We start from the raw sequence: 9,419 nt of genomic DNA, 5'->3' as shown, positions 1-9,419 counted from the left end.
GGATTATCCCGGTGTTAGATCTAGCGTCGTTGGCATACATGGGTGAACATATAAAGAGACAACGGATTTTGAGGGAAGCATTTTTGCTACAACGCAAACCAGCTGCCAATAGCTGGCATTCTATTTGTTAAAAACCATGTGTAGCACTGTTTTTGTGTCGAATGGCATAGGGCTTCGATTCCCCGGTAAAAGCTGCTAGATAAAGGAAGAAAAGGCAGAAGAGAATGACAAAACTACGTAGCTCCGGGATCCCAGTAATGCCTTGATCGCATTGTGCAGTATCTTGTATTCTGCTCGGAATTAAGGCCAGAATAATGTAAGAGCAACACTGCCCATTATTTAAAACCCTAAACTTTGCAGGTGAGTCGAGTGTTTCGGCCTCTGACGCAGCGAGAAACAGAACCGGATTTCGACCTAGTCGAAGGGGTTTATTTGTAATTTGCAATCATCGTAGGTACACTAGCTGAACAATGAATTAAACATTGTGTATTAGTCTCACCTATCTAGTGACTAAATGGAATTTTATAGCAAATGCATTTCCACCATGAGTTCTGAACTCTTGATGTGAGTCACAAGCAAGGAGCCTCCACTGAGAGCACTACGCCCTATTCTAGGGTTTCCGCGTCTTATACACTTGTAAGGTATGGAAAATATCCTTGCTTGGATCAAGAGCGTCGGCCAGCAACTGAGAGCGGAGATAAACGGCCAATAAGACGTCTCGTTTAACTAACTGTAACACTGAGCCACAAGAGGACTTCAGAAAGGGCATGTCGTGGTCATCAGAAGTAAATAACACTTCAACTGACAATCTACTTCTGAGGCCCTGAGACCGGAGTTCTTAGCCGACATTATTTAACGTACGAGCTCTTGCATTTCTGGCTCTCCTCATCCAGTGTTGGGTTATCTGCCCCCTCCAAATTACTTGCCATAATTCCGAAATGCCGAGGTGCCACTTTTAGTGCATATAGCTCGTCAAGTTTCTCGAATGAAATTCCCTGGTATCGCGATTAGTAACTCTGATAAGAGTATAATCGGGAATTAACACCTTTGTTTCTGGATATAAAAACCACCCTCCAATTGCAGCAATAAGCCCGGTGCCAAAGAAGATGAAACCGACCTTACCCCCTAAGTTCCCTGCATCTGGATTGATCTGCTAAGTGGTTACTAGTCATGTCTATATTGTTTCATGTCATTTCTTACCATATAAGGGACCGTAAATTGCATGACCAGACCCCAGACAGCGTTGGAAATAGTGACCAAACCCTGGGTCGGACCACGAAGACGCATGGTAGCAATCTCCGACGCCAAAACAAATCCGGTTGCTCCAATGGAGAGCTGAAAAATGATTGCCCATAGACATATGAAAACAATTATACCCCAACTGGCTTTTGTTTGGCCAGGGAGACATCCCATGATCCCTATAACCAAGAGTATCAAGCACAGCGCAAATTGGGGCCAGACAATGAGGGTTCGACGGCCCAAAATTTCTGTCAGAGGGAATGCCGACATACTGGACAAAAGCATGACAATATAAAGCACCACAGACGCATCAAAATAATCTTTCACGTGGATCAATTCGAGGAAATACGTGGCGTAACCGATCACAAAAGTAGCACCAATCATTTGCTGACCGCTGGCAGCGAATATAGCAGTAAAGGTCCGCCTACGGTTTTTCCTGTTGAAGCACTCGGCTTCTGCCGACAAGTTGATCCCCAAAATCTTGTGGTTAGGCGTATTTTCTGTCTGTTGAATCTCAGCTGCGATGCGGATTTCTTCTTCCATCCGTCGAATTTCTATATCGTAGAAAGCGTCATCGCCGAAGCCGTACACTTTCTTCAATTCCCTCTTTGCTTTCGTGGTTTTCCCGCATCTGACTAGCCAGTATGGAGACTCAGGGAAGAAGAACCACCCAGTAGTGAGAATGACTATTCCAACGTTAACAGCAGTAGGGACGTGGCCGATCCTGCACGTACGTGGGAAGATATACATGGCCACCACTGGGAGCCACCATTGCCTATAGTGCTGGATTAGTTGAAATGCGGAAGCCATTTCGAGGCAAACCTTACCATTTTCCAGTGATATGGCTGGCTCCCTTTGAGACTATGACACTTTTAAGAACTTAGCAACAGCAGCCCCACACTCGCGTCAAACCAAATACTCACATTGCAAACTGACCAAAGACGATACTAGTGTTGAAGAAACAGAGGAAAAAGCCACGCAACTCTGGCCGACATGTCTCACCAATCCAGAGGGGCGATATAGTAAACATGATACCAATGGCAACTCCTAGGTTGCTGTCAGATCGAGAGGGGCTTTGGAAAGAGCTCCACTTACCATTAACCCCCCTGCCAGCCAGGTGCGTGCGCCAATCTGTCGCCAACTGTTGCAAGAGGACACCGGCAACAGATATCATCATTGCTACCAATATCCCCGGCTTGCGGCCAAACTTCTCCAGTGAGGGAACCACAAGGAAGGTGGCCACGATCTCACATGCTGGGGCAATCGAGCTCCAAGCCGAAAGGTAACGCGCCGGGATAAGGTAGCCACCTGACGGCTGCAGGACACCGAACTGCTTCCGGAATGCAGGTAGTGCAGCTAATTGACCACCCGCGACGATGTCGAAACCCTGCATGACAACACCACTTGATACCCAGAGAGCTGAAAAGGTGAGAATGCGTGTGCCTTTGGTGGTCTGCGCACTTACCCCAGAGAGCGAATCGCCACTGAGAGCGAAGCATCCGCCATTTCTTCTCGGGATTGATAATGGTATAGTCGATTCTGGTAATAAGTCAGCCAACGCAACGTTTCTAGAGGCGTGGACTCTGTACTGTTCTGTCATCGCGCTAAGTTCTCGCTATCGTGGCGGGACGCAAGACTTGCATCTCAGGCGAGCGATGGATGTGGTTATATGCGCAGCTACCCCAGTGATTTTCAGATTTCCCCATGGGGAAACGAGGAAGACTGGGGTAGAAATTCTTTGGGTTTCGCGGAGACCCAGAGTAGCTCCGCGGGCGTGGCGTAATGATAGTGGGGTCAGCACTCCGAATGGACGTCCACTGCCTCAGAGAAGACATACCCACAGCGGATATCTTGAATGGGACGCCACAATTCAGCTACTGTAACATATTTCGGCTTCGAATCGGTCACAAGTCTAGCCATAGCTTCAATGCCAGGCTTACCTTCCAGTGTTCCGGTGCCCGTCGGGAAAACTTCACACGTTCCACCAAGACCACAATGACTTAATCATTTTGTGCATGTCACCTACTGATAATGCAACAGACATCCTGTTTGTATGGCATACGTACATTATTGTTGAGTGCCGGTTTGCTGTTGAGGTTGCTTCAAAACCAACATCGCCGAAGACTCTACCAAACGAAAGATTTTCGAGGTTGTGAATCTTAGCCTGTGATGGTACAGCAGTCTTCAGATCGCACCACAATGATACACATTCAACCAGGGTTCCATGATTGTCCACAGTACATAACGACATGGGACCCGAGGCTTTCTTTTCCGCCCCAACAACGGCAAACTTTTCTAATATCAACGCAATATATAACAACCAGAGCAGAAAGATTGGGCTGGGACACGTGTTTGTATTTCTATCTACTATTGTTACGACGCCTCGATGTACCATAGTTTCTCGCTACATGGCCAACCCTTCCAAGAAGCGCCGCCGAATATCCTTGCAAATCTCGACATTGCCCCGCGCGCGTTCTTGAGAATCACGGGCCCTCCTTGCTAACCATTCGTTCCGATCGTTAACAAACGCATCCATCCGCTCATCACGCTGTTTAACCATATCCTGCTTTTCAGCGCTCAGGCTACTTACGTCCGGTTCAGGCACACCATCCGACGGCGGGAACTGAGGCTTGCGCGGAACGCGCTTCTCCACGGGCAGGATATCGAGCTTTGGGCCAGGGAGAGTCTGGTACCAGTATGCGGTGGTACTCCAATCATCGCGCAGATGGTTCGCATGCCCGGACTCCAGAGTCACTTTGATCTTTTTGTTGAAGCGTACAGGATCCGTCAGGTGCCAGCGGTAGCTAACCTGGTAGTTGGGCACGTCGTCTTCGTGGATGATCGTGCCACAGAACGGATACGCATTCTTCTGCATGCCCCACCCCTGCGTGAAGTAATCCTCTCCGCCAGTTCCATGCATGCTAGGAGGCCAAGTGTCGTCGTCGATGAAGATCATATCGTCGCCTTCGCCCCACCAGGTCCCTTGGAAGTGCGCCACGGAGTGGTTGCAGCCAATGTACTGCCCGCTGCCTTCCGTTTCCAATATGACGTAGTTGTCCTTCCCATCTAAATTCGGCACCTGCGTCTCGAGACTGTTGGTCTGGATGCGAGACGGCGCCCAGCCGTTTGTCGGGTTCATACGGTGCCAGTGCGCGTGGAAGTACAACGTATCGGCGGGAAGGGGCTCGGAGTAGAGCTCGTAGTCGATATAGAAGTATTGGAAATAGGCCTCATCGTTTTGGTTTTCGATTTCGATGCGCGCGCGCTTGTTGAACGGCATAGTGAGGTAACAGTTGAATGCCGCGGCCCCGCCAAACTTCTTCTCCTCAGACGGCTTAACTGAGACCGTAAAGGGGAGAGACTGAAAGTTGGCCGCCATGGAATGTCCGAGACAGAAAAAGTCGCCAATGGGCGCAATGACGTTAGGAGCTTCAGAATCGTCCCAGTACATTTTGATCACTACCTTGCGGTAGTAGTCCGGGTCGCTAATTTCGTAGTTGAGGCCCAGAGCATTGTGGATTTCCATCATTGCCACACCGGATTTAGAGTAGGGAATCAGACCGGGACCTAGGATCTTGCGGCATGTCTGCACAAACCACAGATGCGTGATAGCCCCGGGTCCTTCAAGGTCGGCTAGCACGATGGATTCACCGGGCAGGACCACAAAGGCATCTTCATTGAGTCCCTTGTGGTCCCAGCTAGCCACACGAGCACTGCGGGCAACTTGTCTCTTAGCCAGACCGGCCAGTAAATCACTTCCAATAGGCATTTTGAAAAGAGTCACCAATGTATTTGATCACAGATAATGGAACGGAGAGTTGCAAGTGAGTCTACGATGACGAACATGGCTACTAGAGTTCTTTAATAACCCCCTGCCAGCACTGCTAACGATCAGACCCATCATCATCTTCGACCGATCTTCAACTGAGACCCGCGGAATGTCCTTCGATGTCCGCGACGAAGTGCTTTTTGTACCGCGGAGCATCGCCGGATCATTCCCGATATCAACTGCGGGGTACAAACTCCGAGCGGAGGCCGTGTCCTCCTCCGCGATTTATACCGAGTTGTCTCCGCCAACGCTTGCTTCCATACTAATCCATGACTATGCAAGAACACCGTTCAACAAAGAGGAAACGCACGACTCTGGCGTGTGACGCATGTCGCGCACGGAGAACCAAGTGCGATTCGCAAAGACCGTCATGCCACTATTGTCAAACTCACGGCGTGATCTGCATCTACCAGGAGCCGCCGGTGGAACCCCCCAGTCGGTACGTGACTGCTCACTCCGCGACCCCAGACAGCACTGACATATGGGACAGTGTCGAGGAAGAATTGAATGCCCTGAATAAGCGCCTCGATCAACTAATCAGCTTGATCCTTCCAGCACAGTCCTTTTCCCCGGATCTTCGTGCTAGGGAGCCGCGAGACGAGTATGAAACCCTGGCAAACCAAGAAAACTCGCCGTTTGATTTGCCTTCCAAGCTGCTTGGTAATTCATCTATCATGCAAGTGCTTGGACTAGATGCAGATTTCACTCAGGTTCTGATACGCGGGGAGCGGGTCACAGCATCCGAGGGCCATGTGAACGCAGGTACACGCATGCTTATTGTTCATCACCAGCACACAGTGAAGTGAGTTGAACTAGGTTTCAGTGACATAATTGCTATTAATGATCACACTAGCGCGCTGGCTGCGTTCTCTGCACATGTGCACATCTGGTACCCCATTCTTCCATCGGGATTTTCGCGAGAGTACTTTGAGGTACTTGCTGGCTCCTTGCTTCCTTCTTCGGAAACGTGCCTTTCCCTTCTGGTGGCTGCGATTGGCCTTACTGTAGAGGAAGACGAAACAATCTCAAGTACCCCGTACTTTGAAACCGCTCTTGCTTCGTTGCCAATCATCCTCTCCGAGTGCAGTGTTCGCAGTGTCCAATGCTTATTGTTGATCGGTTTGTATTATTCTTGTCTGCTAAAGCCTTGTCAAGCACATGACTACTGTTTGATTGCGTCTTCCAAGATCCAGAACATCTTCAAAAGGTGATTCGCCTTGCCTGGCGACAGAGATACAAAGCTGATACGGTTGATCCAGTGGGCTAGAGGGGGATGGTCCAAATATCGTCGAGCAAACCCGGAGAGTATATTGGGCTGTATTGCTACTCGAAAAGTAAGTAACGCGGGTTTTCAAAGTGTGATACAGTGATGACTTTCATTCAGCGAAATTGGAGCCCAATTGGATGTCCCAAAAAGTGGCATATGGGATCTTGATGAGCATGTCCCACTGCCGCTATGCCAGCAGACGTGGCAGTTTACGCCGGAAGGTACATCACCAGGAATCGCTGCTTCCGTTTCTCCGGGTAGTGCAATATCCACAACCACAGTTGTGGAAAATACACGATCCTATTTCCTGGCTGAGATTGCTATGAGGCGTATGCTACATCGATGCAACACAGCTGTTCAGGCGACGGCCACTGGTCAATACGTCTACGCCCCAAATATCGCACTGGAGCTGGAACATCAGCTTGAGGAATGGTATCATTACCTACCGGAAGTCAACCGATTTGAAAAGGGCGATGTCGTACAGCCATTGGAACTGATCGATATCCCACCCTGTCCTCTGTCGAACTTTCTGCGAGTCCAGTACTACTGCTGCAGGCTTTCCATATATTGGCCGGCCATCTACCAGGCAATACAGGACGGATCCGTTTCCGACCCGCTGCTGGATCATTGCCAGAGATTTATCGATTCTTTCGTGCTATTGTCACCGAGTATCATTTCGGCATTCCATGATTGTCGAGTGAACAGGTGGACAATATTTGTTAGGTACGTCTTTTGCGGATCTAGCATATGAATTGGCTGATTAAAAAATAGCATTTTCATCACTTCCGTGGCCGCCATTACGGCAGCAAATGTCCCTTGCTTGAGAGAGCTCTGTTCGCCTCGGTTTTATCAATGTATCCAAGCATCAGGACGAGCCCAGCAAACAATACTGCAGAAAAGTGCATCATTGATGATGCTACAAGAAGTACTAGAAGAACGGCTTTCAGTGGCGGGGCTGTAGAAGTAATCCACAATGTGCCAGGTTGAATGGAGGTATTTTTCAACACTCGAGTGACTTCTAGAACTTCTGAACGGGAAAGCGTTATACCTCCAAGCTCCGAGTAGTTGACAATCCGTCCCAAACATTCACCTCCTCAAACACAGCACTCTCTGGGCCCCCCTGGGCAAATACGGATATACCAACATTGCTAGAGTGTTCCGAGGAATAGACAAATGTAGCCAGGGCGAACCGATCGTTTGCAAAAACCTCCAAGACATCTGCATCTGAGATGATGCGAACACGCAAGTTCTCCAACCTGTCTATGGACTCGATAGCCGAGTTATCTGCCCTGTAGAAGAGTGTAAAGGGGCCTTTTTCGGGGGAATTGCGGATGTCTGGGTTGGAAGTTGACTTTTCCTTGTTAACGCTGATCGTCTCTTCCAAAAGAGAAAAGGTGATGGTGGTGAAAATGGACATATCGCGATTGTGCCGAATATGGAAGCCTACTTCAAGGCAGCAACTGGGGTCGAGGGTGATTATTGCCTCGAGCTCCCATGTAGTGAAAGATGTTGAGCACAGCGGCTGTGTTTCTCGGCCAATCGGTGATGGGAGCGAGATATGCTGTCGTTGGAAAATATGGCCACAGCGCTCGCGGAGGCGGATGAACTCTTTGACTAGCCGAATTCCAAGGGTGTAAATAGTGACTGAACCGTCCTTACCCAGAACTTGTTCAACAGATGACACCTCCGACAGATGACCCTGAAGAGCGCGGGTGACATTTGGTATAGAAAGGAGAAAAAGCTCGCGAGGAATGGCCAGCGCACCGTTCCATCCTTTGTCTTTAGCATAGGTCGCTGTAATGTCCTCTTCGGGAATCCATGCGTGCATTATGTGTCTCTTGGACACAGGGTCAAAGAAAGAATTTGCCGCATATAGTGAGCCGCAGTCCAGGTACCCTCCATGAGCGTACTCAAGGCGCGCCGAATCTTTGTCTGCTTTCAAATCACCAAACATCCACAGTAGGGAACGAACAGTTCTTGCAGGGATATGGGAGCCAGATTCGGAGTTTTTGATATGTTCACGCTCCACATCTCCCTCTGCTCCAAGAATGAGACACTCGCGGCTTTTGCCGTCAGATTCCAGGGTCAGGAAATTTGTGCATTCCCAGTTAACGCCGAAATTTCCAGACCATTTCGGAGACGGCTGAAATCGAGCTGGTAGAGACACCAAGGGACACAAATAATTCCATTCTGATACATTCTCAGGCTGCACAGAATATAGGAACGCCGTTGGTCCGTAGCCTTCGATTCCGCCTGAGACAAGACCATACAGGGACTTCCGTCCACGTAGTTGATCTAAAGCATCCCACTCTGCTAGAAATGGATCCCGGAAGCCAGTCACCTGAAGCTCCTTAGGTTCTCCTGTCAAGAAAGGATTTTCCGTGCATTTCGTCCAAGTCATTCCACTATCGCTGGATTCGGCGATTGCTAGTCCAGCAGAGTTGCGGGGGTATGGAGGGGTGCTCCAGTGGAACGGTAGATGGCAGACTGATGAATAGACAACTTTCAGGGACTCATGAGGATTTGCAGGCGGTATCATACAACCTGTAAAGACACCCAAACGATCATAGGGTTGGTCGGGAATTAGAGCGGGCTTGGAGGAGCGGGTCCATAAAACAAGGTCTTCGCTGGTCAAATGTCCCCAGGACATAGAACCCCACTCGGTACCATGCGGATTGCCTGTCTAGTGTGAGTGAAGTATATCCGCGCGAGGCGTAGACACCTACATTGGTAGAAGACATGGTATAAGCCCGTCGCAGGATGATATCCGGGTGCACAAGGATCGTTGATCCAGCAGTCCGCTGTAAAATGCAGAGACGGCCTTGCATGTTTCGAGTCCATCTTTTTGTTTTTCTTTTACATCTAGACCAAGCTTACTGCCGAACCAACATTTTATATACATCTCGCGTTGCTGTCCCGCCAAGGCCGATCCCGGCATCTACCTAGTATCGCGGAGTGGGCTTAGGGCTCCGCGAGACCTAAAAGCCTGTTGCGCAGACTGAATTCAATCTTGAAAACAACTTTTAGGCCCCCCCTTCTTTTTTTTTTTTTTCTTCTTTTCTTTTCCTTTTTCTTTTTCTTTTT

At 49.3% G+C, this 9,419-nt stretch overlaps 4 protein-coding genes across 4 annotated transcripts; 1 reads left to right on the top strand and 3 right to left on the bottom strand.

The window, feature by feature from the left end:
- Positions 1 to 848: 848 nt before the first annotated feature.
- BDV59DRAFT_211509 (putative MFS alpha-glucoside transporter) lies at positions 849 to 3,386 on the bottom strand (the record flags this gene model as incomplete). The annotated part of the gene is made up of 9 exons (XM_073695816.1): positions 3,077 to 3,386; positions 2,705 to 2,778; positions 2,335 to 2,658; positions 2,163 to 2,286; positions 2,067 to 2,108; positions 1,974 to 2,014; positions 1,201 to 1,925; positions 1,046 to 1,150; positions 849 to 995 (listed from the first exon to the last, which is right to left on the bottom strand). The coding sequence occupies exons 1-9, from the start codon at positions 3,157 to 3,159 to the stop codon at positions 849 to 851; spliced, it is 1,665 nt and encodes a 554-aa protein (XP_073542854.1). The 5' UTR covers positions 3,160 to 3,386.
- A 257-nt stretch (positions 3,387 to 3,643) lies between these two features.
- BDV59DRAFT_211508 (glycoside hydrolase family 172 protein) lies at positions 3,644 to 5,008 on the bottom strand (the record flags this gene model as incomplete). The annotated part of the gene is made up of 1 exon (XM_073695815.1): positions 3,644 to 5,008. The coding sequence occupies one exon, from the start codon at positions 5,006 to 5,008 to the stop codon at positions 3,644 to 3,646; it is 1,365 nt and encodes a 454-aa protein (XP_073542853.1).
- A 329-nt stretch (positions 5,009 to 5,337) lies between these two features.
- Positions 5,338 to 7,296, top strand: BDV59DRAFT_196722 (putative C6 transcription factor; the record flags this gene model as incomplete). Its single annotated transcript, XM_073692764.1, has 6 exons — positions 5,338 to 5,507; positions 5,541 to 5,870; positions 5,922 to 6,275; positions 6,328 to 6,402; positions 6,453 to 7,058; positions 7,107 to 7,296. The coding sequence occupies 6 exons, from the start codon at positions 5,338 to 5,340 to the stop codon at positions 7,294 to 7,296; spliced, it is 1,725 nt and encodes a 574-aa protein (XP_073542852.1).
- Positions 7,297 to 7,377: 81 nt separating this feature from the next.
- On the bottom strand, positions 7,378 to 9,176 carry BDV59DRAFT_211505 (glycoside hydrolase family 32 protein; the record flags this gene model as incomplete). Its single annotated transcript, XM_073695814.1, has 2 exons — positions 7,378 to 9,014; positions 9,062 to 9,176. The coding sequence occupies 2 exons, from the start codon at positions 9,174 to 9,176 to the stop codon at positions 7,378 to 7,380; spliced, it is 1,752 nt and encodes a 583-aa protein (XP_073542851.1).
- Between the last annotated feature and the right edge of the window lie 243 nt (positions 9,177 to 9,419).

This window comes from Aspergillus ambiguus, assembly GCF_047715705.1.
Source record: "Aspergillus ambiguus strain CBS 117.58 unplaced genomic scaffold BDV59scaffold_64, whole genome shotgun sequence".
Classification (NCBI taxonomy): domain Eukaryota; kingdom Fungi; phylum Ascomycota; class Eurotiomycetes; order Eurotiales; family Aspergillaceae; genus Aspergillus; species Aspergillus ambiguus.
The sequence above is the reverse complement of the archived record's forward strand: the minus strand, read 5'-3'. Positions and strand labels throughout refer to the sequence as shown.